Source organism: Takifugu flavidus, chromosome 22 (genome assembly GCF_003711565.1).
Source record: "Takifugu flavidus isolate HTHZ2018 chromosome 22, ASM371156v2, whole genome shotgun sequence".
NCBI classification, from domain to species: domain Eukaryota; kingdom Metazoa; phylum Chordata; class Actinopteri; order Tetraodontiformes; family Tetraodontidae; genus Takifugu; species Takifugu flavidus.
The window spans coordinates 5,134,262-5,161,776 of NC_079541.1; the positions used below are offsets into that span (position 1 = coordinate 5,134,262).

A 27,515-nucleotide genomic window follows, 5' to 3' on the forward strand; every position below is an offset into this window, starting at 1 on the left:
GGTTCACCCGAGCACTTATTCTCCATCCCCCGAATGCTTCAATCTAGCTGCTCCGATCGGAACCTATGTTTTCTGTTGCTGTTATTAAACCACTTCAAGTTTAATCAAAACTCGCCCGGTCTAGCCAAGCATGTTGGAGGAGGTTTGGTTGCGCGCTGGTTGCTAATGTTTCTGCTTTGTCTCCCCTCTCCCCAGTAACATCGCAGAAGCTCTGGTCAGCAAAGGCCTGGCCACAGTCATCCGGTACAGACAGGACGACGACCAGCGCTCCTCCCACTACGACGAGCTGCTGGCCGCAGAGGCACGGTGAGAAGCCGGTAGAATCACTCGCGTTACGTTAGCCTAGCATACACTTTTGCACATTAGCAAAAAATAAACGCGACCTTGGCACCCTCAGAACGACCTTTGCCTTCCCAAAGCCGGATTTATTCACCAGCTTTGCTCCATTTTTGCCAGAACAAACGTGTATTTTATACGTTTATGCATGTCTGTTTAGTCCCACGTGCACCTCCCTCAGTGCTGGACACTAAAACGGGGACTCTTTGCAGAGGCCCTATGAATATAATTATAGTATATGGAGGTGCAGCGGGGAGATTTAGTACAGGCTTTTATTGCTCTGCCTTAGATTAAGATCTGCTGGCTATAGGTAGAGCAGTTGCAGCCGTGGCTTCTTTTTATAGGACCAGCTTTCACTCCCTTTCCTCTCCTCTCCTGTGGTGTGGTGCCCGTCTCCTCCCCCTGCCTCCTTTCAACTTTTGCACATTTTGTCCTTCTTTCTCCTCCTAAGCCTGTTTTCGGTTTTGTCCTTCTTTGGCCTTGCTCTACTGTCTTCCCTTCTCCCCTGCCTTCTCTCCGCGTCCCTGGTGGGGTCTTATTAGAGCTGATGAGAGGTTTCTCTTTTATTTTTAGTTGCCCGCGCGCGAGGCCGGCGGCCCCGCAGCCTCAGAGGTTTCCTCTCGGCGATTAATCGCACCTATATGCATTCCCGCATCTTGGAGGCGCTTCATCACAGCAGCCATAGATTTCCTTTGCTGTAGCCGTAGGTGGCACAGTTCCACTTCACAGCCGCAGCCCCACGAGTCATCTCCTTCAGCCCTCGAGGGTTTTAACACGGATCACCATAACCAGTCATCGTTGCTGAACCTCCAGCCATCTGTAGAGAGGCAACCCCCCCTCAGAATCTTTGGTTTTCCTCCTCCTCCCTCTCTTCCATTTAGAGCCTCTCGAGCACCGTTTCCACATCTGGTCCCAAGCCTATAGATTACCTCTTCAGGGTTTCCTCCAGTTGAGCTGTAATGGGAGTTGATGGAAGATAAACTGGTAGTTTTTGATCCCTCTTCCCAAAGCCACAATGGCTCCATTTGTGTATCTCCATTACTCAAACAGCAGGTCTGTTTCAGCCTCCAGCTGTTTGAATTCTGTGACTGGAGCTCTTTCTTTGACTTGCAGGGCCATCAAAAATGGGAAAGGGCTGCACAGTAAGAAGGAGGTTCCCATCCACAGAGTGGCGGATATCTCTGGGGTACGTATCTTTGTCTTTTCTTTCTTCCCTACAAAGCTGGATTCTCGCCGCAACTTTTCCTCTTCATAAAGAAACTAAAAAGGCGTCTAAAAATAAGCCGGGCCATTAATAAAATCATCAGCGGCGTTCAGTCCTAGCTTGTTTACATGTGCTCAGGGGCTTTATAGAAACATCATTTGGCTAATGAAGCCTGATTAGGAGTGAGCATTTGCGTCGGGAACCCATAAAGACCCCCAATAAGAAGTAATGGCCGTTTCATAGGCGTTCCATTTTAAGCATGTTTTGGCTTTATAGCTGTTTATTTGAGTTCTCTCTGTAATGTTCATCTTTTCAGTCATCTTTCCTGGTTCTTCTTTTCAATTATGGCAGCATCTTTTTCTATCAGAGCACAGATGTTTTTGTTTAATCTCAAACCTTTTGGACGGTTTATGTAGGGTCCCTCAAAACTCCCTTTATTCTTTCTCATTTAAGCCCCTTTTTGAATATTTCAACGCTTGCCACTCAGCCGCCTCTAAAGTTCGACAAGCCTCTAACATCAGCACCTCATCGTCTCGATGGAGCTCATTTGTAGTACTCGTGAGCTCTGAAGGAGACACCTATTAAATTAATCAGAGCGGCTCTTTCCTCCCTCGGCCTTTTCTTAGAGCACAATGCTCCGTCAGATTTACGGCCCGATTTGTTGGATTGCTGTCGAGCGTTACTCTCTGCCGGGGTGCAGCGGACGTCCCTCCATAGCTGCTCCTCTCAGAGGCGACGCAGCACCGCGCTGACATTATCGTAGCCCCCCCACGTCTCAGAGCGGAGCCGCCGGACCCTGTAAACATCATGATGATGGGGGAATTGTTGTGCTGACTGAGCAGCCCTCTGCTATTTCATCAGGACTTTTAATGCTCTTTTTTTCTTTTTTAATAGCCGTAAACCCTCCAAACTCGACCGGCTAAATTGACCACTTGTTGTGCAGCGATGACATGGGAGTCGCAGCTGAGGGAGGTGCTCAATAATTAATTTACTTTAATAACAAACTGCTAAATGTGGCGCGGCGGCCTCGGCTGTGAGACTAACCCAGTCGCGGCCGCGGTGGTCCTGACATCTTCCCGTGATTGTGCTGGGCCGCTGTGTTACATTAGTGCCACCAAGCCCCTTTAAGCTCTGCTTTCATTACCGCTGCTGCGTCAGTGCATCTGCAGCTCCGCGCCTCTTTTAGCAGCCTCCAATAAGGCCACAAGCAGGATTTTTTAGCACATTCCTGGAGCGGCGCCAGGCGTGTGCACAAGCGCGCACCAGTTGTTTGGACAGGCGAGCGTAATGAGCATTCTTAAAGACTGAAATAGCAACATTATAACCCCCCCCTCCTGATACCCTTCCCTTCATTTTCTCTCCCACACACAGCTGCACACATGCACACGCGCACAGAAATAGGACTACACTTCTCCCAGCTTGGCTATATAGGTTTACTAAAAGAGATTATGTACGTTGAGTGGGAGGGAGGCACAAATAGAGTAGAAATAGGTTTATAAATGTATAGTGTAGGAGATGAGCAGAGGTGGTGGGAGGAGAGTAGTTAAAGCTCTTGACTCACCTCGTACCTCTAAAGGTTGCGTAATGAGGGCCTCTCTCATCCCTTTATTTATTTATTATCCCCTGAAGTTACCCTGCACAGCCTACTCACTGCAGGTGCTGCAAATGTGCGACAGAATGTTTGTTCTGGTTTTCTCCCACTCAAGGGGCTATTTCGGACCGGTGTGGGTGGAGTTCAGGTGGTGAATCTTGCGGCTAAAGCACAGGACCTGCGCCGGCAGCGGCTCGTCTGGGCGGGGGGGGTGTCGGCTCATCCGTGGCACGTCCAGCCAGCACGCTGTTGTTTTTGGAGTTTTCCCTATGTACTCGCGGTGGATACTGGGCGCCTGTCCTTGTTTCATCCATCCTTCAGGCCTCGGCGCCGCTCTGGGGGGCACCCACACTCGCAGACAGCGACACTGGTCCACCTCCGAAGGCTCTGTTGTGCCTTCCTCACGCATGTTAAATCATATTTTTATCATTTCTGAATCCGCCCGTGTCGCCGGCTCTGCTCCGATACCCATGATTCAGCCGCGCTCGTGTTTCGGCGCAGGCAAAACAACGAGCTGTTGAGTCACCCCTTCGTGACGGAGTGGAGCGAATTCTCTTCGATCGCCCGGGTTTGCAGATGTGCCTTCGTTAAGATTTCGTCTTGATTTATGCAGGAAATGGCTCCCTCCTCCTTCACATCATTAGAATTGTGATAAATGTACGCGAGAGTCGACACGCCGTCAGTCTTCAACACCGATGCGCCGATAGAGCGTCGCACCATTGTCCAAAGATGACGCGTGCTGCTGGATTAGGTCTCTGTGAAAATGGAGCCAGCGCGTGAAATTAATCACGTTAAATCCTCTTTCGGTTAAGTTGGTTTTGTTATAAGGTGGAATTTTGAAAAGGGACGTGCGACGGACCGGATTTGTGGTTGTCAGAGAACGCGAGACGCATCACCTTCGCCCCGCTCTCTTGTGTTTCAGGAGACGCAGAAAGCCAAGCAGTTCCTGCCCTTCCTGCAGCGGGCCGGCCGATCCGAGGCCGTGGTCGAGTACGTCTTCAGCGGCTCCCGCCTCAAGCTCTACCTGCCAAAAGAAACCTGCCTCATCACATTCCTCCTTGCTGGTAGGTGACATTATCCTGTGCTGGAGTGAGAGGTCGTCCCTCTGCACAGATGCTCTCTGAGAGCAGCGTTCCAGCAGCCTCAAACCTCACCGAACCTCCAACAGGCGCCAACCTTATTTCAAAACGCCACCACCGGCATGTAACGCACGCCGCCTTTTGATCTCACCTTCCGCTCTCGGTACCACGTGCCAGGTTGGCTCACGGTCGGCGTGCGCATCATTTCTGGGTTACCGCAGTGGTCATATTTATTACAGACCCACTGCTGTGGTGAGATGGTTTATATGTGATTTATCAATCACATTTACACTCTGTTGCCGCTTTAAAGCCTTAAATCTGCAGGTTTAAGATGATTTCGAGATATTCCGCACTGCAAAGTTCATCTCATCCATCCAGAACTTCCACGTTTCCACTTGGATAATCAGGTTACAGTTCCGATAGATCCATTGTAATTATACACGGCTCCATCACCGTCGTAATTAATATCGTAATTTGCTTGCGATTGTCTTTGCTATCCACTGATGGTTTTTGTAATTAACATTTTTTTCCCCTTGCCCGCTACACTATGGATTGGACACGACCCCTGCTATTAAATCTGCATTCAGGACCCCCCCCCCCCATGAATGGGGGATTCATTGGGCATCTCTGACATGGTGTTTACATAGCTGCCCTACTTTTGGGTTTTATTCAATCAAAGTTTATTAGGAAATTGTCAGGAGCGCATTAGAGCCCCCGAGTGCGGTTGATTAAAATTGTCTTCGGCAGAAAGGGTTCATCATCTGCGAGCTGCCTTTAATTCACACATTAGCCCACTTTAAACAGCTGCGTGTATTTTTAACCGCGGGCTCTCCGACGTGCGTCTCTGAGTGTTTTTCCTTGTCGTCTGGCACAGGCTGGGATTTTTCCGGGATAAAACCTTACATCTGCGAGGTTGCGGCCTCGGTGCGAGCGCGCAGACGCGTCGTCATGGTTGACTTTACGCAACAACTGATGCTAAAACATTTAACCACATATGAAGCCAAACCCCGAGGCACAAACAGCGTCTTATTATCTCTGCCTCGAAACTCCAAGCGCTCCCTACCTCCTCGCACTATTTTTATTTCTGTCAAACGTATCTTTCCAATGTTTTATTCAGCCATCTGTTCCAAGAGCTTATTTTCTTTTTAGTGAAAATGACACAAACATGACAAATTGGCTGCCCTGAACGTGTTTCTTTTTTTGCGAGGAGAGAAAAACTTCTTGACCTTATCTGCCACATATTGTCAATAGTTAATTAAATGTTGGAAGAAACCTCATTTCTATTTTCAGGTTCTCATTACAGCTTTGCGTGGTGAAGTTGTTCTGTTATACCTGTCTGAATCGAGATTTAATACGCGGTAGCTTATTAGCATGTATAGAATTAACATTTGTTAATTAACATTGTTAAAATTTGTTCATTTTAAATCACTGTAGTGTTGGAGTGCATGAGAGCACAGTGGGTCTTTGTGTTACTGCACAATGTATCTTCACAATATTACTTAAAACGGTCTTTGAACTGCGGTAGTTTGCTCGGCATAAAACGCCTTCAAGTGTGTCTTTACGTCCAGGAAATTTGGTTAAACCTTTTTTAAAGAAATCTCCATAAGTCCTCCTCAGAAGGTCTTATAAACATAATAAAAACACATCGTTTTGTAGGTAGAAGACCTCGACTACCTTGAAACACGGAATTAATCAGCGCTCCGTAAAAGGAGCACGTCGGCTGTTCACTCCCATTAACTCACCTGTTAAACTGCTGCTATTTCCCATAATTATATTTCAACCTTTGCAACAGTCATATCCCTCATTTGAAATGTGCGTGGAATTTTTGGTGGGTTTTGAGAAAAAGTCACTAAACTGGTGTTTAGAAAGAAAAAATAATCCAAAACTGGCTGGTAAATAAAACTTTTTCAGCAAACGTCAATCAGAAATACATTTAAACTCCACTTCAACATTTGTTTGTGCATCGCGAATCATCATAAAATCCCGTATCGGGAGATTTTTGCACGACATCACCAAATATACCCGGTTCCAAATAAAGTTTTCTGCCTTTTTATCTTCCTTTTGGAGGTCTTCCTCTCACATTCCTTAGGACTGATTATTTCCCTTCAGATTGCTTTTAGATGTTGTTTTTTTTCTCCTCCAATGTGCAAAAACATGCAAGTGAGCGCGCCGGACACATTATCTGTTCTGATTTAGGCCCGGAGCGACCTACTTGCTCTGGCGAGATGCCTCCGAGCTCTTCTGTACACAACCTCCTTCCGCTTCCTGGAGGTTTCCTTGATGGGAGAAGACAGTTCTTTAAGAGAAATGGAGGATGAGGAAACAAAGGGTAGCGAGAGAAGCCCACGCTTCAAAGAGGAGCGGAGGTGTGTTGAGTTGAAGGGAAGTTCCCCTCTCGCCTCCTCCCACATCACCTTTCCTTTCTTCTCGTCTCTCGCCGGCCTGCACGGTGTCACTTCAGCATGCAAGTTTGATAAAGGGTAAAGGAGTCATCCGTCTTCTGAAGCTGGAAAGAAAAGCTTTCCACACAGGAAAGGGGGCTCGGGAGGGAGCGGAAGAGGGAAAAGATGATGAAACGAGGAGGCAGAGGAGTAAAAATGCAGAGGCTGATAGGAGAGAAGGGGGGGAAGAGAGGGGCCCAATTGATGTGAAGTCTCTGGGCATTAAGGCCCGCTCAAGCTCAGGGAGGGGCGGCGGAAGGCTGAAAAATTGGCCGCTTCAATAGTTTATTTTAGCCACTTTCGGAGCGAGGCCACAGCGGGTCAGGACGCATGTCGGTGTTCCTTAAAGGTGCCGTTACGGCTCTCTGTGTCTAAGAGCCGATATAGACCGTGTCCACGCCCCACCGTCCCCGGTGTTCTCCATCAGGCCGCGGCGCCGCCCCGCACTAAGAGTCATCTGCCTGCTCGCTGGAAGCAGGTGATCTTTTTGAAGCCCCGCCCAAATAAATAAGTATTGGTGGCTAATGGGGCTTCATTGCATTCTTCATGACGGCCTCAGTCCTGAAGCTAAACGGGCCATGAGCTGCATCAGCCTGGAGGACAGTGGGTCTCCGGCCGCACCCTCGGAGGCTCCGGGAGCGTTTAAATCTGGCGACCGCTCTGATTAATGACGCAGATATTTGGAGGTTAGAATATTTTAGCGAGCCGGCGGCCTTATCTGTGGGAACATACGCAGCAAAAGTCAAGCACCCCATCTCCAGAAACTGCTTACGGCATCAAAGAGAAGTTGTCATTTTCTTTGTTCTGTGCTCAGCGTGGGTTCACCCCCCCCCCCCCTTAGCTTAGCCAGCTCGCACACTCAGCAGCGGGCGACTCCGACGCCATGTCGGGGTTTGAGAATAAACCAAAACAAGTGTAATTTAACTCACAAAGTGGTTTCTTCGGGGTTTAATCAGCGGCTTCAGCTAGATTTTAATGACTGTCTTGTAGCCAGGAGGACATTTTAAATATATGTGAATTCCCCCAGAGTTTTGTCATCTCTAAATAAAGCAAAAGCAATTAAATGATTTCAGCTTCTTGAGGAGAGGCCTCGCTCGGACCGCAGAGAGGTGATGGCGGAAGGAACGGAGGATAAAAGAGCCGGCGAGGCTACTTCCATGGGTCGCCACTTACAACCTCTCCGGCAGTCCCCCCCCCCACCCGCTCTCGCTGGGAGCCAGTTTGAGCCAACAGAGAGGAACCGCTGGTAGTTGCATAAATGGCAAATTGATAATTAATGACCAGCTTTTTTTGCTCAAATGACGTCAAAGGTCCCTCTCAAAGGTCTAATTATACTCCCGCCTCTTGATTATAAAACACTGAGCATGAGTAACTTCGCCGAAATACTGCAGATGCTAATAGCATTAGCGCTCAGCTTAAAGCCTCCACGAACAAAAGTATCAAAAGTTTCATGAGCTGAGCGGGAGGATAATACGGCCACGATATTGTCGGAACTGTTATACGTTTGTGCGCGTCGCAGCGGGCGCGCCTGGCCTCCCTCCTCCCTCCAGAACCGTTCCTGAAGCTCATTATCTCGGCACGGTTTGTCGGCTTAATTCCGTCTTTGCTCGACAGCGAAGAAAGAAGAGGGCCAAAAACTGTTGCGTTACAACGTGTGAACAGTATATTAGAGGCGAAACAGTGTTTCCAGCAAATGAACGCATATGAATTCATCCAATTAGTTTCGGGTTCTGACGTGAATTCCAAACACCAGCGCGATGATCATCCCTCACTGGAAGGGCCCATTCTGAACGCGCCGCTCGCACATTTGCATAGCACTTACTGGCATTGTTTCACCATTAAACGCGCCTTAATGGCCGCGCGTGTTGGTTTACACGTCCTGCGGTTGAGCGATACACAGATTATGAAACATTTTCAGCAAGAGCGGTTTGACATTTGGTAGAAGGCACGTCGGTGCTTTCCTTCCCCGAGACTGGTGCGCGGCCATCAACGGCGCTCTTAGCTGCATGTTAAATGTTTGGTTGGCGCCAGAGTGTTAGCTTAATTCGGCGCTGTCATCGATCATCCACCCCCCCGGGTCATCTCAATAATCCCGTTGAAGTGCTGACGTCAACAGCGGCAACGCCTCTTGACACTCTGGCCTCCTCAGTAGAGTCCCCTCTCATCAAACACTGGTTCTGCTCCAGGGTTCTCCCTGTTAAAGGGCGCTTTCTCGCGATCATGTGGCTGTAGGGTAGACGGGTCCAGGAGGAGTCAAAGACGAGCCGAAGGCGTCCGCCTGTCTTCGACTGCAGCACCAGGATGATGGATTTGCTGGCGGCCTTCAGGCGAGCGTTAAGAACAACACGGCAGAGACGTCGTGTGTGTGGTCCGTTGTCAGCGGCAACAGCTTTGTCTCGCTTTAGAGCGGTCGTGATGGATTTGCTCTGACCAGTAGACGTTAAATAAACAGAGGCTGCAGCGGTTACGCAGACGAAGGCTCGCAACTGCTCAATATTTCAGATGGCGCTGTTTTATTTATCCGGTTGTAAAAAGACGTAACCTTTGAGGAAGCGCCGGGTCTGGCTTCTTCCGCCAGCTAGCGATGTGTCAAATCAGCCAAAGGTGAAGTCGTTTCACGCTCGCTCCCTTCCGAAAGCCGAATTAGCGTCGCCTAAATGGACATTTCACAGCGGGGAATCTTCCATCCATCCAGCTAATGGCTGCCAGGACATGTCTGAGCCTCCTCCAGGACCACGGGTCCATCCTGAGGCAGCGTGCGTCGCGTCGAGGAAGCGTGGTAGATTTTCCTGATCGTCAGGACACGCCGGAGGGTTTCACCGCCGTTACAAGTGTTTATGCTCGCCCTGGACACCAGTTGAATGAATTATCCGTTTATCGGTTCCGAAGGAGAGTGCGTCCTAATACGTGCAGGAGGGCTAACTTTAGCCTTTAGCAGCTTTTTTTTTTTTAAAACTTTTTTTTTTTAATCTTTTGAAGGAAACATTGGGACTTTTTTCCAGCAAAAAGTCCCACAAAGTGGACAGCCTTGGCTCTTATTCAGTATCGCACCATGTGCCCTCGCTGTGATGCCAATTATGCGCACGCGCACACACACACACCACACACACACACCACACACACACACCACACACACACACCACACACACCACACACACACACACACACACACACACCAGAGCTTTTGTGAAATGTTCCGGCTAAACAATTTTGGCTCTGACCTTTTTGTCCCTCCGAACACACGCAGGTGCCCGTGAATGATCTTTTGAATTTCTGAAACTTTTCATACCCCCCCCCCACCCCGCCGCGGCCGTGATTAGCCACCGCCACCACCGCACTGACTCTGTTCTTGGGTCCCTGTCGCCCGCAGGTATCGAATGTCCACGCAGTTCCAGGAATACGCCCGTGGGGACGCAGGTGGCGGAGCCGTTCAGCAACGAGGCCATGCTGTTCACCAAAGAGCTGGTGCTGCAGAGGGAGGTAAGCAGGGTCGGCGGGGGCACCGCGGCCCCCCCTTCCCATCACTCGTTTGCCGCCTTCTTGCCTCTTTACCTGCCGTTTGCTTTGCTGTTTTGGCATCCCTTCACTTTCACACGTCTCAGTCCAAGTTTTAGCTGCTCCAAGCAACATTTTTGGTCCAGGAAAGTCAGAAAAATGGTGTGTGTTGCCTCTCCGACAGTGGTTAGCCATAAATACTCTACCTACTTTACATTCGGAGGTATTTGCCAAATGCCCATCTGGCATGTTTCAGTATCGAATCAGCGATTAAAGGGAGGTATACTGAAATGTTTAATAATAAATAGGGTGTTTCGGACGCGGCGAGTGAAATTGTGCAGATACGCGCTGACGTTCTTTTTATGAAACCATTACTCTTCATCTTTAAACAAGCAGCCCGCCCTTAAGAGCGCAGGAGCTCCACAAATCATCCTATCAATGTTCAATACACTCGTCTTGTATATTTTCATTGTTCCTGGCTCAAATGCTTTCGCCCGCCTGGATTTCAAACACACTTTTCATGTTTTTTTTAACGCCACGCATCAAGGAATGACTGCTTTTATGTCCACACCTCAGAGCCAGAGCCAATGACTTGAAAACGCTGACTAAACCCTCGACTCCCAAATGACTATTATGGTATTTATGCCAGGGTTGATTCAGGGGAAAAGTGGCTATAAGCTGCCGACACACTCGCGCCAACCTTCCCTGTGTGCTCCCAGTTTATGGAAAGCTTACCTGATAGAGAACCGGCGCTCCGGTGATCGACAGAACTCCCGTCCACCCTGTGCCTGTTCATTCACATGCTAATAGGTTTTTAGAAGAAGCGGTGAACGGTCCAAAGCCATGATGAAACCAGCTATAATCCTGCCAGCACTTATACTGGCCTTGCACTCATTCATTTCCTCCATTTTTCCTCCCCTTCTCCTTTCTTATCTTCATTCTAAAGGGTTTTTTTTTCATTCTGACTCTGCTGTCCTGGGTTTTTCATTGTCATGGAAATGAAGCCTTGACTTGCATTTTCAGTGGAGCCTATAGCACGCTGTTTGTATACAGGGCTATATGTTAGCGAGTTTTGTAATGGAAGGAAAAAGTTAGCAGTTTTGGATGTTAGCCATAAAACAAGCCTGTGAAAAAATCCCTCTACATGTGAATAAAACAGAATTCCACTCACTTCCTTGGTCTATATGTGACTAAATAATCTAATAGTAGGTGTGATCGTACACACAGGCTAAAGGTTTTCGCAGGTTTTAGTTCTCGCCAGTCCTCGGCGGCGTCGGCATGTTTGTTGTGGGTTGGTATGAGACAGCAGACAGGCCGGAGCCATACAATGAGACTGCAGCGTGGGGGGCGGGGGGGCGTGCAGCCGACCCGGCCTGCTGTGACGGACGTTTCCCAGCGCTCGACTAAAGAGGCGCATTGATACCAAGAGCTGAGCATCGGAGCACGAGGGCTTTGTCGCGGAGTTGCTCGAACCCGTGCTTGGATGTCTAAAATAAACGGGGTTTTAGGCGTTGTCGCTCTTCTGAGAGGTGACAGGAAGTGCAGACGCTGAACTTTTTGGAGCGGGAGGAAATGACTGTGCCCTTCAGCGGCGCCGCTGAAACAGGTTATTAAGGTGTCACGCTCGGAATACGAATATGGATCCTATGATTTCATTAGCATAAGATTCTGCTGTTGATTTGTGTCTGAATAGCGAGTGATTGCGGCAGATCCGTGCGGAATCGCGCCGGTGCCGTTTTATTTGGGTTTGGCTGAGGTATTTATCTGCATTCACATCCCTCTGCGGCTCCCTCCGCTCGAGAGTCATTTACAGTTCTCTATAGTCTGTTGACATGTTGATGCAGCCGCAGTTCCATAGTTTGTGGGCGCAATTAGACCTCTTTTCATTTCCCGACGAGCCCGTTCACCCTTTGATTCTGGAATAGTCTCTTCTGCTGTCATCACGTTTCACCGCCTTGGTGTCCATTTCTGTCTCCCTCCTTTCCCTTCAGCCCGAGTACTGCACTTCAGCCCCATTTTGAACTGAAACAGCAGTGGAAACTTCAGCAAACACCCCTTTCATGCTGTCCTTTATTATTTTAATGTTTGTGTAAAAGTACAGCCTCATTGTCTTCCTCTGAATGTTATTTATTTTAGTTCTCCCTGGTGGTTTTTAGGGCAAATTTAATCTTGACCTTTAAGAGGGGACCTCAAAGAATCCAAACTTTTATTTCATACGAGGCACAAATGGGAATAAAACTCCAAAATAGCGTTAGCATTTTAGCATCGCTATGCTCTTTAAAGCGCAAACGTGGTAAAAGGTACTTACCTTCCTCACTCTAGTTGCTGTTTTCGGTGTCTTGAGGCGTGATTGGGCTCCGCTCGCCTCCGTGAGCACCTGCGCCTCGTCTCGCCTCGCAAACACGATCTTCTTTCAGACCCGCGGGAGGTTCTGCCGCGGCGTGCTGACGAGTCACCGCCAGCATGGCGGCGCCAGCGTCTCCTCCTAATTCTTTTGGAGCCCTTTCATTAAATGTCACTGCTAATCTTTAATAACGCCGCTAAAATATCAGGAGAATCTGCAAATTTCTCTGGCGGCTCCGTGTGAATCGTAGCCTCAAACACCACACTGGCCATTAGACGAGACCTCGGAGTCGGGGCCGCTGGATCGCTCTATTTAGCATTCTGCAGAGCACCTCCTGCATGCAGTTTAGCCTTTTTGCCTCCTCGAGGCCACAGAAAAGCCTCCATTTGGAGCTCTCAGTGCTCTTGTGCACATTTCCTGACCGCATCTGATCCCCCTCCTCTGTTACTTAGTGTTTTTGACATCCGCAGATGTTTTTGCATCTGTTTTGCTCCCCTCGTACTCGACCGTGTGCCTCTGAGTGTTTGCGGTGAGGGAGATGGGTGTTGGTGATGAATAATTCATGGTGTGGTTTCCTGGGACGGCGAGACGGACGGCGGGCATGGGAACTGACCCTCGGGCTTCTACCCCCCCCTCCACGTGACATAATGTAGCTGACAGCCCCATACTCACATTACTGCTGCTGTATAGACACAGATAGAAGGTGTCCGTGGCCATTCATGACCCCGGCGCCAGTGGACGTTGTGTTAATACGCGAGGAAGAATCACGCCGGCGTTTGTAACAGTTGAACGGCGTGAAGCACCGATGCTAATAGAAAGGCCGGTCCACTTTAAATTGCAGTTTTCAATTGAAAGTTTGACCTTGAAGCTTATTTTCTGAACAGACCTGCTTCACTGAAGGTTTCCAGCATCTATTGCAGCGGTTTGTCCATCACTTCCTGCCGATTGTTGTTACAGGGTGGGTGTTTTGGGGGGTTTTTTTTTGGGGGGGGAGGGGTTTTGCATCGGTGCATAAAGAGGCGGCGCTCATCTCGGCGCATCAGTGTCGCAGCCGGGCGGCTTTGGTCCCTTTAAAAGCATGAATTACGACCCAAAGGTGAAGAGAGCGAGCCACATAAATGCGATCACACAATCGCGCTAACGGCAGAGATGGATGGCTCCGCATCCAGATGAAGCGGCGAGAGGAGAGGCGAAGCCCGCGCGGCGCTTTACGGCCGCCGCTCGTTTACGAGGGCGACCTTGTGCTCGGCGTGCACGGGCGCGTGCGAAGGAGCTGCAATTTTGCCCTCCGCCTTGCTAAACATACCCCGGGTAGTGTTGCAGACAAAGGCACACAGTGTGCTGGGGGACCAGCTGAATCCTCTCAGCCCTTCGCCTCGACATGAAGGGCACTGCAGCACTCTTGCTCATTAATGAGGGCAATCAGACGACGCTCTCCTGCACTTCCGCCGCCTCGCACTTTATCACTCACTGGATTCATCTTATTTGTCGTCCGTTTCCTCTTGAAACGATCCAGCTTTAAAGGCATTTGTCCTGGTTTGGGAATGTGACTTTTATTACGTTATTATAAGGATGATGGTGCGGTTAAATATTTAACCTGCTCTGTGATCACATTTGTATCAATCATGTTGTGTAAAGCAGCTCTTCCTCTTTGAGGCTTAATGTCTGAGGCTCTTCTCACTTGACTCCGTCCTCCGCCCGCCTGACTGTGACCCGCAAATCGATCTCGGCGTTCCATCTCGCAGACTATCTCAGATGTGAGGAGAAGGGGAAGACCTGGCGCTCTTCCCTCCTTTCTCTTTTTACCTTCCAGCTCCGCTCACATCTTAATCACAGGGTCGAAGTGGCGCCCAAAACAAGAGCGTTTTTAAAGGAAAGACGGTGTTTCTGGGGCTAAAGGCCCACCCCAAGCGGAGGAAACTCAAGAAATCTCACTATTGTGCCCGTATATCAACAATAATGGATGGATCCTGAAGTCAATTACATGAATTATTTTCATTGCAGTGAGCAAAATCTGCATGCGCTCTAATTATACGCACAATTGTGAAATCGCCGAGTTTAGAGGACCGGCAATATTGAACAGGGAGCAGAAAGAGACAAAGCTTCCATTGTGCGCCTTTTGTTTGCCTTATCTGTGCTCGTGCTCTGGTCCCACTCACATTAAAATTAAATAATCTATGCATTGAGTTTTGGTCCATTTGAAAATATGGCAGGCGCCCCATTAGCTGTCCAACGACTGTGTCAGTAGACGCTTACCCGTCTCATTATCCCACGAGTCCTCTTTGTTCTCCTGTTATTCACTCGCGTGTCTGATTAGGTTCAATCTGTTTTCTTTCTTCGGAGTGTGATTGCCAGAAACGACAAGTGCGAGAGGAGATAGTGATGAAGTCTGGACAAATACCGATTAAGTCCTGGATGTTAGCGGCTGGAAAACAGAGCAGCGGGTTAGCTTTATAATTCCTGCTCAAAAACCTCGATGAAAGACCTTTTTAACGCCGCCCGTCCTTCCCAAGTCAACACGTGTGTACTTCGTATGGAGTCGGGACCCAAATGTACCATATTTTGGCAGCTGGACCGGTTTCTCATCAGGTTTTTGCATGCGATTGTGGCACCCTGTTAGCGTCCGCCTGTCGTCCCCCGAGCAAACAAGACTGATGAAAGCTGAATATGCCCCCCGCTGAGTGGACGGCAGCTCGGCTGCGTTGGTCTGAGACGGTTTGACACCCCAGCCCAAATGGTGGGTCTCTGGCGGCAGAAGACTCGCTGCTGGACGTTTGCTTCCTCCTCCTCTCGTGACCTGTCATGTGTCCTTGCTGCAGGGAGGCCACGCCCTCTCCGGCCTGCAGTCTTCTGCGGCCTTGTCCCCTTTCTCCCTCCTCCCTCGTTCCCCCTCCTGCATTTAAAATTCTGTCTCTGTGTTTATACCCGAGATCACAGCCCCTCCGATCTGAATAAATAAGTGCTGAGCACACTTGGAGGTTTTTACAGGTAATCTTCCCAGCATAATGCCCCCCACTTGGACCTTTATCCCCCCTCAGCGCCTGCTTCCATTTATTTTTTTAGCTTCTTCTTCATCCCATCCCCTAACAAGCGAGGGGCTATCTCAGTAGCTGTGTCAGCGATCGGCTTTTCCCTGGTTTCCAGAGGAGCATCCGGGAGGGGGGGTATAAAGAGAAGGACGAGATTGGCAAAATCTTTTCAGGAATCCAACCAGGATTAGGCTCACTTGGTTTGGAATCCTGCATGTGTGTGGTACATGGTCCATCTAACCCTGTTAGCTGCCTGGATCTTTCAGCTTTCTTAAATATTGCAGTTGCCAGTTAAATTTCTTGCAAGATCAGCTGCAGCTCTTTAATCTGGACTGTGTTATATCATTGTTTTATATGCACAACCTAACCCCCCCACTATGGTCGAGCGAGAGGTCTTCCTGCTGGGGTGGCACGCTCTCTCTCCTCGGTGCTCAAGGGCAGCTGCAGTCGTCTCTGGCTCTTCTGTTGTGCTGCTGACATTTAGCATTAAATCCCCACACATCTGCAGTCAGGCAGGGTTTTCCATTCATCTGCTGCTAGATTTCCCTTCCATATTGTCTGCCACCTCATAGGAACTTGCTTCACACTTTTAGCAGGATTAGCGCACATACACACACACACACACACACACACACACACAGAGTTATTATCTCCTGGAACAATACTAATAGATGTGTGTACTGCTGTGAGCAGTTTGTGCCTTTACTGCCAACAAAGTAGGAGGCTGCTCGCTTGCCAAGACTCCATCTCCTCTCCTCTCCTTCTCCTCTCCTCTCCTTCTCTCCTCCTTCCTTCCTTCTTCTCCTCCTTCTCTTTTCTTCTCTCCTCCTCTCCTCCTCCTCTCCTCTCCTTCCCTTCCTCCCTCTCCTCTCCTCCCCTCCTCTCCTCTCCTCTCCTCCTTCTCTCTTCTCTTCCCTCTCCTCTCCTCCTCCTCTTTCTCTCCTTTCCTCCTTCTCTCTTATCTTCCTTCTCTCCTCTCCTTGCCTCCTTGTCTCTTCTTCTCTCCTCTCCTCTCCTCTCCTCCTTCTCTCTTCTCTTCCTCTCCTCTCTCCTCTCCTTCCCTTCCTCCCTCTCCTCTCCTCTCCTCTCCTCTCCTCTCCTCTCCTCTCCTCTCCTCTCCTCTCCTCCTCTCCTCTCTCCTCTCCTCTTCCTCTCCTCTCTCTCCTCTCCTCTTCTCTCCTCTCCTCCTTCTCTCTTCTCTTCCTTTTCTCCTCTCTCCTCCTTCTCTCCTCTCCTCCCCTCCTTCTCTTTTCTCTTCTTTCTCTCCTCTCTCCTCCTTCTCTCTTCTCTTCTGTCTCTGCTCCTCCTTCTCTTTTCTTCTCTGCTCCTCTCCTCTCTCTCCTCCTCCTCCTTCTCTCCTCCTCCTTCTCTTTTCTCCTCTCCTCCTCTCCTCTCCTCTCCTCTCCTCTCCTCTCCTCTCCTCTCCTCTCCTCTCCTCTCCTCTCCTCCTCCTTCTCTCCTCTCCTCTCCTCTCTCCCCTCCTCTCCTCTCCTCCTCTCCTTTGGTCTCCTCACACACCCTCAGCAGTGCTGGTCGACCCAACAGAGTATTTGATGGCCAAACCCAGGTCTGCTTTCACGTGTTCATCGTTGATATGTCTGCTTGTGGTTAATTAGCCATGGTGAAGGACTCCAGGGTGGTGGAGGGTGCTGGGTATCTGGTCCCTGCCATTGGGCAGGTGCTCTTATATGGGCCAGACTGAGGAAGTGGGGCTCAGCTTACACGTGCTTCCCCGATCAGCCTCTACTCCTGCATTGAATTATTATAATAAATATTCTCATTATTATGCATGCCATTATTGTTGATACTCACGCAGAAATCTTTCAAATATTTTGTATTGGGGCACTTTTATTTCTCTGTGTGGATTCAGTTGTTTGTGTTTTTCGCCTGTGTGGAGGAGGCAACGATGGACGGGCACAGGGTTAACCTGCACTGACTCCTACACAGGCTTCGTCAAGCTGACACGTATAATTGCACATCTGTGTTTCCACCGTTTTTGTGACACAGAATTCTGTGTAAAGAAATAACAGATATGGGTTCCCAGCTGCACACTGGGCAGCAAAGCTACATTTTGGCGTAATCTGCTGCCAGGAACTAAATGGCCAAGGATGGGGTTCCAAAGAAAATGGATGCGCTCTTAGGTCAAGAATAATACGCATGACCTGTCAATCAAAATCTAATTTATTCAGTTAAGAGACGACTTCATCAATACTTGATAGCGGATCGTGATTGGGATGACGATACTCAAACCAGCTTTGTCATTCTCGCAGTTCCTCGGACCACAAATCCTCAACCCCCCCCCCTCTAAGTGCTGGTGTCCATCTGGATTTGTTTGGACTCAGAATTGAAGGCAAAAGGATTAAATTTTGCTGTCTTTCCTGCCTCTTAAATCTGCCTGGCGACCCCACCCTGGCTTCTCTTGAGCGTAGATTGCGTTTTCAGAAGCATCCGTTTATGCAAGTAATCAAAGCCTTTCTACGGTCAGCGCCTGGGCCCTGCTGCCTTCTAAAATCTACTTCATTTACACCCCCAGCTTACATTTGGAGTCTGACTTTGGATCTATATTTGACCCCTTAAGTGATTAAAACACCACAAATGCGTCCATAACAGAAAGCAAACGCTAGGATCGAACTCAATGGCTTCAGTACCCACAATGCAACTTGTCCTTTGTTGTCTGGAGCGAGTAGAAGTTGCTATCGATCCGTCGTGACGTTTAAAGATCAGCGCTGCCAAACTGTACACATGCGCAGGTAAACACAGCACTTCGCTACGGTGGCTGAATGATCCCGACGCCGCGTCAGAACCGGGGCTTAACCCGCGGGCGGTCCGCGGAGCTTTGATCCCGGCGTTGCTTTCATGCGCCGCTCTGCCCACGGTGGCAGCGCTTCTCTCAGCAAGTCCTTGACATCAGTGCTCTGCTCATCATCACGGCTCAGATTCACCGTCCCCCCTTTTTTGCTGCCCCTCTCCTCTCTCACCATTTCTCCATTTTGCCATCGCACTTGTTTGATCCAGACTTCACATTTAGAATAGAAGTTGTTGCATGGGAACGTGAGTGCCATGGAAACAAGAACGGCTTGAAATCTCAAATCCTCTGACTTATTTCTCCCTCCACGAAGTGCTCACATTCATCCTGGATTGGCAGCAGGAGCGTGTTCATGCAGCTGTAGAAATATGTCAGCTTATCCTAAAGGTGTTGGGTACATTTAAACGCCATCTGCTCCATCCCAGCGTCCTTGGTGATCCTGGAGGTTATTTCTTTTATTTGTTTGCTTTACTGCAGGCTGTAACCCAGACAAAAGCAATGACATGGATGGGGGGGCTGCTTATTTATTCATTCAATAATTAAAATAATTGTTTTTTCTGTGATCGAACGGGCGGGTTTTTTTGTCCGCGTGTCCAGTTTGTGTGTTCGATACGCCCTCTTCACGACTGCCTCGGGCGTACTATACTTGATTTAGAACACACACACACACACACACCCGCAACATCCAGGCAGGATCATAAAAGTAAGGCTTCACTGTCACTTGCCCCGAAGAAAACACCAGGATGTTTTTCACCTATCAAAGGGGCAATAAACCCCGTCTCAGTGGGACGAGCACTCCCTAGTGATTCCCCCCCCCATTTCTGTCGCTTGCTTAATACATCTGCCATTTCATCTTTCTTGTAGCGACTGTTTTAACAGTCCAAACACGGTGTGCATGCCTCCAATAAAATCCACACTGCCATCACTTTGACATCGCTAATGAAGATTCTTCCTCCTCTTCATGCCATAGCAACAAAGAACCAGACCCAGAAAGTCTGGGTATCTGCAGCTCGGCTTCTGCCTCCCTCCGTGTGACATTGGGAACAATTATTTGGCCCTGACTAACGTTGACTCATAAGGCAGCACGCTCCCAGGCCTGCTTAGAATAGCTCCCTGTCTGCTCCACTAGCACACTGGCTAGTGCTCCCAAACCCCTGACACGTGCACCGCCTTGGAAAATCCTTTGCTGGAGTTTAGAACGCCACCGGCTGCACTGTCATGTGTCAAAAAAATGAATTCATCAGTCAAAAGTTATTCAGTGGGAATCTGATAGAAATACTAAATAGATGATGCTAGATAGAAACTACTTTTTTTGGGGGGGAGTCTACGTTGATAAAAAACATGCACAGAGAGCGCAACATCATAATATTGCAGTTCTTAATATAAAGACATGACGTTACACTACCACATCGGTGGCTGTTTGTCAGATCAGTGACTACCAGCTGCAACCTGAGTTGATAACAAATAAGGACAAAAATACTTTAAATGAATAATTAAAATTGGATCTATTCATTAATTCAACGTTAATTTTTTGAAGTGGGTGGGAGCAGATATGCAGCTCGTCTTAATGGCTTTGACCTGCTCGGTGTCCTCCTGATGACACTGCAAACACGCACATGCTTGCATTGGGCCAGTTACCCTCCCCACAGTTCCATTTGCACTGACCTCTTGACTCCCCCCCCCTCTGCCTTCATATTCACCAGCCTCGCTACCTAAAGTACCCCCAGCGGTCCAGTCCATTACTGGTATCATCACTTCTCAGCCCACACCACCACCACCAGCACTTCCTCGCGTCGTTGCCCATCCAGGCCGTTCCCAATCACGCAGGAGCCGTGATGGCCCGGCCATATATTCCTCCTTCCATCTGTAGCTGGCACTCTTGCATCACATTTGCTCAGCCTGCTCCCTTCGCGTCTCTCCTCGCTCTCCTCCTCCTCTGCGCCTTCCGCCTCGAACGGCTTTCTTTCACCTCCTTTTCAGTTCGGCCTCTCTTCGCTTGTTTCATTTTGCTGTTATTTGGGCGCGTTTTGATGTCGCGCACTCGCTCGCTCCCGCTCTCTCCCCGTTTTCTCTCGGCGAGCCCGCTCTGCCCCTAACTGTCCTCCCATCTCTCCCACTTCTCACTCTGCTTTAGCGTCCCAGATTTCTGTGTGGACCATTAGCCACATCACTCACTGCATGTCTCATTTTTAGGCTCTTCTCATAGAGCTGGTCTCAGTTTTGGCTTCTTTAATCAGTTATCCGGCAATCTATCTTTCCTTTCCTTGTCTCCCTTCTGTCATCTCATTTTCTGTGCCGACTTGTCCTGTATCCTTTCTCTTCCCTCTCTCCTCAGGGGCTGAGCTGCCAGTAGGTGCATCTTGCCCTGCTTCCTCTTTGAAATGGCCTAATGATTGCTAATGATGCAAACAGAAAAATACAGCAGAGGAGGAAGGATGGAGGCAGTGTTTTCCATGGAGACGTGCCCTTCACTCGCTGGCTGGCTGATTGGCTGATTGATGACCCCGTAGCAGTGTTGATTAGCATGAAGGGGCCTGTTATAGCAGTGCAGAGTGATACCACCACACAAGCCAATACACACATAGAAGAATGCCAAAAAAGAGCCGATACACTGTGTGTATCCCAAATTCCATTTTCACAGAAGAAAAACATCATTAGCACTCTAATGATTTTTCAGTTCTCCACGGTAAAGAATATAGAACCACCTGCTGACATTCTGTGGTAGCGAAGCAGGAAATATTAATGCTACATGCCACCGTCACCCCCACAGGACAAGACCTTGGTCAAACTCCTGCTCATTTCAGTCTTTTTTCCACCCTGTGCCGAAGTCCCGTCCTCAGGATCGATCAAATAATCTACCTCTCTCAATATGTATTTAGTCAGTTACACAAGCCATGACTCAAGTCTCTCATCCCAAAGCTGTAAGAACTCTCTCATAACACACATCTATGAACCCATCGCTCTCTCTTGCACGCTGTTTTTCTTTATCACGCAGACAATGGCGAGGATATATGATGATTGAGAGGGCCGATATTGTCAATGATGAAAAATGCAGTGACCAAGACCCCGAACGCATCGGCCACCATAAAGGGGCCCCGCACTGACTGATGAAAGCACAACAGCTGGCAACACCGTGGAAGGTGAAATGAAGATCTACAACCTTTTGGCAAAGTGTGATAATAACGCAGCCGATCTCCTTAATTATGGGCTTTTGTTCTGCCACAACTCATAGCAACAGGCTGGTGCTCCACGGTGGTGTGATATAAAAACCCGAGAGTCTCCTCTTTGATCCCAAGTAGAAGGTTTTGGAACTGATAAAATGTGAATTAAAAGCACTCCCCGCCCCCCCCCCCCCCCATGGTTGATTCTGCTGGAGCCGCCCAGCACTCACAGGGTTAATGTATAGCTGCTGCAGCATCTTACTGCAGTGTCTACAGCATTCGGCTGATCCTTACAGTACACGGCTGGAGAAAAAAACACCTCTCTAACATTTCCTTTTTCTTCCAAAAAATCCTTTTTATTGCATTTTTATAACATTTGGCACAGTACAAATTCTTGGTGCTTTTACAAGATAAACCTCTAAAGATCACTTCCGACCTTTTTTTCGGTTTTGTTAAAGAAAGTCTTCTCGGTATAAATATTTTTTTTTTCTCAACACTGCATTCTCTGAAGCATGGTGTAAAAATCACACAGAATGCCCCTTTTTAAAACAACACTACCCTCATTTGTCAAAGTCAAGACGGCATCTTAAACAACTCATTGTTTAAATAGAAGTTACAAGTTGGAAAATAGTTTTCATTTTCTCTTTAATATATGTTTCTCTATCACCAGTCCATGGTAGTTTTAATTTGTCCATATATATATTTATTTATATTTATAAGCATATACAACAAGAGATCATCAGTCTTTAGGTTTGCACTCTGTACAAAAAAGGTATTTCCTGTCCATTCATTGTGCATTCTATTGCATGATTTTAATGGAGAAATCATGGGGGGGGGGCTCATGGGACAGGTCAACGGGAGCTTGGGACTTGGAGAAAGTGCCTTTTTGGGGGAGCTTCCTAAATCTGAGTCTCTTGAACTTTCTCCTTTCCGTGAGTTTTAATGACAAAGGGCTCGGCCATTGCTGTGATGGCGCTGGGCAAGGTTCGAGGCAAAGAGTTCCCAACGTTGTTTTCTGTCCATTTGGCCCCGTGGGGAGTCGGTTTGTAGGTGTTGTATTTGGGTTTCAGGGTGCTGTAGTCCACTTTATGGGAGCTGTAGTCCATTTTGTGTGGACTGTCAAGTTTAGGTCTCTGAGCGTGTGGACTGAAGTCACACTTGAAGGCGCTGTAATCCGCTTTGTGAGGGCTGAAGTCGGTCTTAAAGGCGCTGTAATCGGTTACCGTCTTATGGGGGGCGTAAGGATCCTTGGGTTTGTACGCGAAGTCGGCTTTAGATCTCTGGGCACTGTAGTCTGTTTTGGGTTTAGGCTGGGTACTGTAGTTGGGTTTAAATGGGCTGTAATCGGGTTTAGATCTTGGATGGGTGCCAAACTCCGGCTTGAATGGGCTGTATTCGTCTTTAGGTTTATGCTGAGTGTTGTAATCCGATTTCAGTGGGCTGTAGTCGTGTTTAGGTTTAGGCTGGGTGTTGTAGTCCCGCTTGAATGGGCTAAAGTCGGTTTTCTGCCTCGGATGAGTGCTGTAGTCTGGTTTAAAGGGGCTGAAGTCTGATTTGACTTTTGGGTGGGTGCCAAAGTCTGGTTTAAATGGGCTGTATTCTGCTTTAGGCTTGTGAGTGCTATAAGCTTGTCTAAAAGGACTGTAGTCGACCTTTGTTCTGTGAAGGCTAAAATCTGGTGTGGATTTATGAGTGCTGTAGTCCGGGAGGAATTTCTGGCCACTGAAGTCCATATTTGGCTTATATGTGGTGTACTCTGCCTTGGGCTTGTGAAGAGTAAAGTCAGCCTGGGGCTTGTACTCTGCCTTGGGTTTGTGGAAGCCATAGTCAGTCTTGTGGCTAATAAAATCCAATTTGTGTATGTTGTTATGGTCCCGGATCTCAGGCAACGTGAGCGCGGTCTCTTGAGATGCTGATGCAGGAGGCGGGAGATCTTCCTCATCCACCTGGATAATCTCCACAGTTCGGGCGGCTGCCACCGTGCTCCTCTGCTGGTGTCGCTTTCTCAGTTTGTAGAAAGCAATAAGCATGACGGCAGCCAGTAACGTCACTGCCACAAAGCATCCTATTATTATCTTAGTGGTCTTCATCACTTCATCAAGACTGGGGCCCGACCTTCCTGGTTTGCTAGTGGCACCTTGGGGTCCTGGTGCCACCGATGGCTTGGCTGCACCCAGCGGACTGTCGGTGCTTTGCAGCAACACAGTTGGTGTGGAAATAAATACTGGCTGAAAGACCGAAGGGGAGGCTGTCGTGGTGGTCGTCCCTAGGCCTATCCCTCCTCCCCCAGCTACACCAGAACCTGGAGCAGCTGTGGTCGTGGTGGATTTGGCTTTGGGCATTTCGGTCGTCGGCCCCATCACCTCAACAGTTACTGTGGTAAAATAACTCAGGTTGGACGTATTAAGCTCAGCTGCGCTCACATTGAGGTAGGCTGAGGCATTGGAGTTCCCAGCTGCATTGGACACCATGCAAGTGTAGGTTCCCGTGTCTGCTGCCAGGACATTGGAGAAATTAAGGGTACCGTCATTGAGTACGGATATTCTCGGATGGCCAGAAGCGTGGGTCAAGATGGTCCCGTTGGGTAGAAGCCAGCGCACTGAAGACATCGGGGCCGTGCGACAACGAAGCTCCGCCACCCGTCCCGCAGAGATGTTCAGGTCCCTCGGTGCATCTCCAATGTAAGGTGCCGAACACTGGACTGCAGCGCCCTCGCCTCTGTCCACGTCCACCAGCTGTCGACCCCTCATGCTGGCTGGCGAAACGCAGCGTCCGCAGCAAGTCGAATTCGTTGGGATGTACTCCCGTAGCCACTGTGCTAACCATACAGCTTCACAGCCACAGCTCCAAGGGTTGTGATGGAGATGGAGTTCCACCAGGTACTTTAGTGGGGAGAAGAGATCATGTGGCACCGCGCTCAGATTGTTATGGGCAAGGTTGAGTTCCACCAGTGAAGACAGGCCGTCAAATGCGTTGCGCTCAGTCACTGTTATTTGCGAGTTCATCATCCACAGCTTCTTCAAAGAGCGCAGGCCTTTGAAGAAGCCTGGCTTTATCTCTGGGAACTGATTTTCGGAAATCTCCAGCTCCTCCAGACCCTTGAGAGGACTCAGGTTAGGCAGGTCACCTTTTATGTTGCACATGCCCAAGTTGAGGTACTTAAGGTTTTCCAGGCCCTCAAAAGCTCCTTCGGAGATGTATTCCAGTTTCCGTAACTCTCCCAAGTCCAGTCGCATGAGGGACGGCACCCGGTTGAAGGCATAAGAGGGGATACTTTCAATGGGGTTGCTCCTCAGCCATAGTTCTCTTAATTTGGAAAGGTACTCAAAGGCCCCACTGGGCACCACTGTCAGCCGGTTGTCAAACAACTCCAACGTGTTGAGGCTGGTGAGTCCATTAAACGCGCCCACCTCAATCTGCCGTATGGCATTTCGCCCCAGCTGGAGCACCTCAAGGTGGTGCAGATGCCGGAAGGAGTCAGCCTGCACCGCCTCAATGGCGTTTTCCATCAGATTGAGGTGTCGCGTGTTGGCAGGGATGCCAGGGGGCACGCGGGTGAGTCCTCGTCTGGTGCACACCACCTTCCCCTGCTGATTACTACAGGAACACTGCGGTGGACAGCCCTGGGGTCCCTGAGACACCGCCGCCCCCGCCAAGGCCAAGGAGGCGCTGCTCCATGCTCGCGCCATCAAGAAGACTACACAAAGCAGGGCGGCTTTCCTGGCACGATGCACAGCTACCCGCCCCAGGAGACTCATGATGTGGCACGTTCATAATTCAGCATCATCTGGGGGGAAGGTTGGGGATGATTTGGGGTGGCGTTTTGGGGGCTTCGCGGACAGGAAAAGTAAGTGGATTAGCAGTTGTGTTGAGGGACCGTAAATTTAGGGAACTGTGGAGGACAATACAGAAACGTTGCTTCTAGTTGCTTAGATTACACACAAAACTGATCAATGCTGTTGTTTCCATGAGCTGTGCTCACAGGCAAGAAAAAAGCGAGGGATAGCGGAGAAGGCTGCCTCCTCTGAAACGGTTCAATAAATACATAACGGTGGTAAATTAAGCAATAAGTAACCATGTTACAAGACAGACAGGAGGATAAGGTGTTACAAATTGAAACACTAGACACCTACCTCAAGTTATTATTACAGGTCCTTGTACTGAGATATATAGCTTCCCTCCTTTTTGCAACCATAAAGCTGTTGTTCACATCAGATGCATGTAAATCCCAGGAGTGGCAAAGGGAGCCTTTCTCTCTTTATATTTGCTGTGTCAAAGCAGACAGATGCCAAAGAGGTTAACCAGAGTTATTTTGTAAATCCAAACATCCAAAGCGATAGGTTCAAAGGCCCTTGGTGAGTTTTTGTTCCCCCCTCCTCCTTTTCCTTGACGATTCGGGGAGGAAAAAAAAAAGATTGCAGATAGGAATCCAATCAGGCTCCCAACGCAGCAGTGCTCCCTCGCTCACTTCTTGATGTCGGCTCCTCTTCTTTGGCTTGTCCTTGGAATCCGACAGTTGATCGCCCAGCCGGACGCCGTACCCCCATCTCCAAAGCACGGGTAAAAAGACGTGCACAATTTTCTGCACACCGTGAACCCGGGCCCCACAAAAAAAAGGGAAACGGTTGATGGGGAGCGATCAGAGTGGAAAAGCTTGAATAAAAATTTCACAGTCCTTTTGCAGTGTTCTCTGCCTTTTGTGTTCGCAGCCTAGAAGAGGAGGTTGACAAACCCCCCGGGGGGGAAAAAAAGCCTCCCCAGTATTCCTCTGTTCACTTTTTAGTGGTCACTCATTTGATTGGTTGGTCAGTCTGACAGCGCTTGTCCCTCTCTCACTGTCAAACGCATTCTCTCCCTTGTCATTGTGGCGTCGCCTCCACTTGATTTCTCTTTTCCTCTCGAAACACTTGGTCGAGGGGGGTTGAGGCTAGGTGGCGGACGCTACCTTCATTAGCGGCTCCCTCTTAAGTATCCGCACGCTCCGACATCGGCAGCCGCGGCGGCGACAGCGGCGATTGGAAATGCACACACACCATCCCCGCGCAGCACACGGCACCAGCAGCAAGCGCACGCAGCAGCAGCTGCAGCCCGCCTCCCTCGCACTTCCCAATAATCCGTCAATTTCTTTAGAGGAGGAATGGGGTGGGGGATGGAAGGGGGTGCTGAGAGAAGTGAGGGTATTGTAGCTAGGTTGATCAAGCTGCTTTAGAAAAAGGAGGGGGTGACGCGCAATTTCTTCTTCCTCTCTCCGGCTTGTTTCTTTTCTCCTCTTGTTTTCCCGTTTCTTTTCCCGTCCCCCCCACCTCTGGGTTTGACGGTCAGCACCCCCTCGGTGATGCAGCGTCCGGCAGAAGAGAGTGGCAAGACGAGGAAAGAGAGCGCTGTCCGAGCGCGCAGCTTACAGGCATGACGTTAACAGTAGCGTTGATGTGGAAAGGATCCGTTGTAGCGGCAAAGAGAGAGAGTGCACGCTGGCTTGCATTACTCTCTCACTTTCACTCCCCCCCCCACGCTCTCTCTCTCTCCTGCACTCTCTGCAGTGTCCTAAGGTAGTTGGGTGAGCGCAAAGCACTCAGACCTTTTTAAAGATCTACCTCCTCACCAACCAGTTTGCTCCTGCTTACTCTTTTTAATGCTCACAATGCCCTCTTGTTCTGTGGTTTTCTGGGTCTTTGTGTGGCTCAGGGGAACAGACGGGCAGTCGTGGCAACAGCCAGAGATGGACAGCGGCATCCTCGCAGTTTAACTCCATCATCTCCAAACACAATCCAGACGATCTGTGGAGACCGTGGTGGCAGTGACACGTGCAATCCCCCTCTTCTTCTTCTTTTTTTTGTAGGATGTTCTCTCCCCCCCCCCCCCCAGCAGACTCTGCCTTACAAATTCTGCCTCTCAGTAGACCAGAAAGAAAATTGTCTCCTGGTAACTTCTGCTGCAAACGGCGCTGTTGGTCTGATGCAGTGTGATCTGTGCATTGTACCGAGCTCAAGCAATAATTTCTTCTGTCTGTCCATTTTTCAGTCGACATC

The 27,515-nt window shown here is 49.2% G+C and overlaps 2 protein-coding genes across 2 annotated transcripts in view; one reads left to right on the forward strand and one right to left on the reverse strand.

Moving 5' to 3' along the window:
• Positions 1 to 27,515, forward strand: part of snd1 (staphylococcal nuclease and tudor domain containing 1) — a 90,433-nt gene that overhangs the window by 20,483 nt on the left and 42,435 nt on the right. Inside the window, exons 13-16 of the mRNA XM_057022014.1 lie at positions 196 to 306; positions 1,450 to 1,522; positions 4,054 to 4,195; positions 10,022 to 10,131. Coding sequence (XP_056877994.1) covers positions 196 to 306; positions 1,450 to 1,522; positions 4,054 to 4,195; positions 10,022 to 10,131 — 436 coding nt within the window. The remainder of the gene's footprint in view (positions 1 to 195; positions 307 to 1,449; positions 1,523 to 4,053; positions 4,196 to 10,021; positions 10,132 to 27,515) is intronic.
• On the reverse strand, positions 21,816 to 26,987 carry lrrc4.1 (leucine rich repeat containing 4.1). The gene is made up of 2 exons (XM_057022013.1): positions 25,620 to 26,987; positions 21,816 to 25,378 (listed from the first exon to the last, which is right to left on the reverse strand). The coding sequence occupies exon 2, from the start codon at positions 25,242 to 25,244 to the stop codon at positions 22,386 to 22,388; it is 2,859 nt and encodes a 952-aa protein (XP_056877993.1). The 5' UTR covers positions 25,245 to 25,378; positions 25,620 to 26,987; the 3' UTR covers positions 21,816 to 22,385.

Coding starts and splice junctions, on each gene's coding strand:
- lrrc4.1 (XM_057022013.1), bottom strand. CDS start 25,244: ATGAGTCTCCTGGGGCGGGTAGCTGTGCATCGTGCCAGGAAAGCCGCC.